Source organism: Arachis ipaensis, chromosome B03, assembly GCF_000816755.2.
Source record: "Arachis ipaensis cultivar K30076 chromosome B03, Araip1.1, whole genome shotgun sequence".
Taxonomy (NCBI): Eukaryota; Viridiplantae; Streptophyta; class Magnoliopsida; order Fabales; family Fabaceae; genus Arachis; species Arachis ipaensis.
The window spans coordinates 125177648-125179472 of record NC_029787.2 but is presented as its reverse complement, the minus strand read 5'-3'; the positions used below and the strand labels follow the sequence as shown (position 1 = coordinate 125179472).

General features: G+C 41.9%; 1 protein-coding gene across 1 annotated transcript in view; it reads right to left on the bottom strand.

Moving 5' to 3' along the window:
• LOC107631313 (polygalacturonase-1 non-catalytic subunit beta) overlaps window positions 1-1517 on the bottom strand; it is a 3626-nt gene extending 2109 nt beyond the window's left edge. Inside the window, exons 1-2 of the mRNA XM_016334721.2 lie at window positions 1370-1517; window positions 35-1048 (exon numbers count right to left, since the gene is read on the bottom strand). Coding sequence (XP_016190207.1) covers window positions 35-1048; window positions 1370-1417 — 1062 coding nt within the window. The 5' untranslated portion in view covers window positions 1418-1517. The remainder of the gene's footprint in view (window positions 1-34; window positions 1049-1369) is intronic.

Sequence of the window (1825 nt, the reverse complement as noted above, 5' to 3'; positions counted from 1 at the left end):
CTTAGCAAGGTAGAAAAGAAATAATAGAACTAACCTTGCCCGCCGTAGAGTTGAGGGCGTAGCCTTTAAAGGTATCGGTGCCTTCGTTGAAGGAGTGGCCGTAGTTGGTGAAAGTGGCCTCTCCTTGGTTCGATCCCTTATCGTACGAAGAAAACGAGGTATCACCGACGTTCGCCTGATCTCTATAGTTCGTGAATGTTTGAGTTCCTCCGGTGGTTCCAGCCCCATAGTTATTGAAATTCTCTTCAGGCACGTTCATGTTTATCCCGTAGTTCGTGAACGTCTCGTTCTGTCCCGCGCCACCGGCGCCGTAGCTACCAAAGGTCGACGACGCCACGTTCGAGTTGTTACCATAGCTGTCGAACTCGCTCACGGCTCCCGCAGAGTTTTTGCCGTAATTCGAGAACGTCTGATCTCCGGCATTGCTGTCGTCGCTGTACTTGGAGAAACTTTCTTGCCTGCCGCCGGTTGCCTCGCCGTACGACGAGAACCGGAGGGTTGGGACGTTTGAGTTGGTTCCGTACTGTGTGAATTCTCCGGTGCCGCCTCCGGAACCTTTGCCGTAGGTGTTGAAGCCTTCCTCGACGACGTTTGTGTCTTCTCCATAACCCGTAAAGGTCTCGCTGCCGCCACCGGAGCTTCGGCTGTAGGAGCGGAACTCGTTCACCCCGGGGTTGAAAAAGCCGTCGGAATAGTTCTTGAAGTTGTTGACGCTTCCAGCACCGCCGATTCCGTAGCTGGTGAAGTTCTGGCCGTCTTCGTAGCCGGTGAAGCTTTGGCTCTTGTCTCGCTTGGAGAGATTGGGCGTGATGTCAGGAAAGCAGAGGAGGTGCGCAGCGGAGCAGAACTCGGGAAGGCGCGTGGTGAGGGCGTTGGTGGCGGCGAGTTTGGCGTACTTAGCGGCTTGAATGGCGGTTAGTGGTGAGGCCTTGGAGGTGAGGAAGGATGGCTTTGGAAGCGTGTTTTGAATGGCTTTGTCCCAGTACCGCAACGCGTACGCCTTTGGCGTGAACGGATTTTGATCTCCGCTGCTGCCGGAGAAACCAACCTGCGTGGTAATCCGTTTCATGAGAAGGATGTTATTAGAAATGTGTTTATCATTTTATCTTTTTTATTATTAGTTTCATTCTCACTTTTGAATTTTCATCAAATAATGTGTTAGACTGCAAATTAATATAAACATTTTCTACTAATTAATTATGATGCATAACAATTATGTTGGTAAATGAAGTTAGGAATTTAATAAGACTAGCTACAAAATATATATGACGTGAGCTACAAAATAATAATTATAATGGAGAAATGATAATAGCCTAAATTATGTAAAGATGAAAGTGGATATGTAAAATTATGACGTAGAGAAGCTTACAGTGAGGGATGAGAAGAGGAGGATGAGGAGAAAAAGGGGGCTCATCATGTTGCCCAGATTGGGGCGGAAGAGAGTGTTTTCAAATTGGTGGTTTGGTTTGGTTATTGTATCAAGGAATTTATAGGAGGGAGTGTGGACTGTGGAGTGTTATAATCTATTGATTAAAATTTTCTCTTCATAAAATTATAATTCAAAGTTTTTTTTATTGTATAATTAATTTTTTTAAATAAATTCTATAATATGTAATTATATCATAGATTCATATAAATGATAATCAATAAAATATAAATTATTTCTCTATAATTTTATAATATAATTATATTATAGGTGTATATAAAGAATGATTAAACTATATTTGTGAAGAATAATAATAATATATAAAAATAGATTTTAGTCATATTTTATATAGGATCTATGATATATTTTATATATTTTACATTTATCTAATATTCGAAT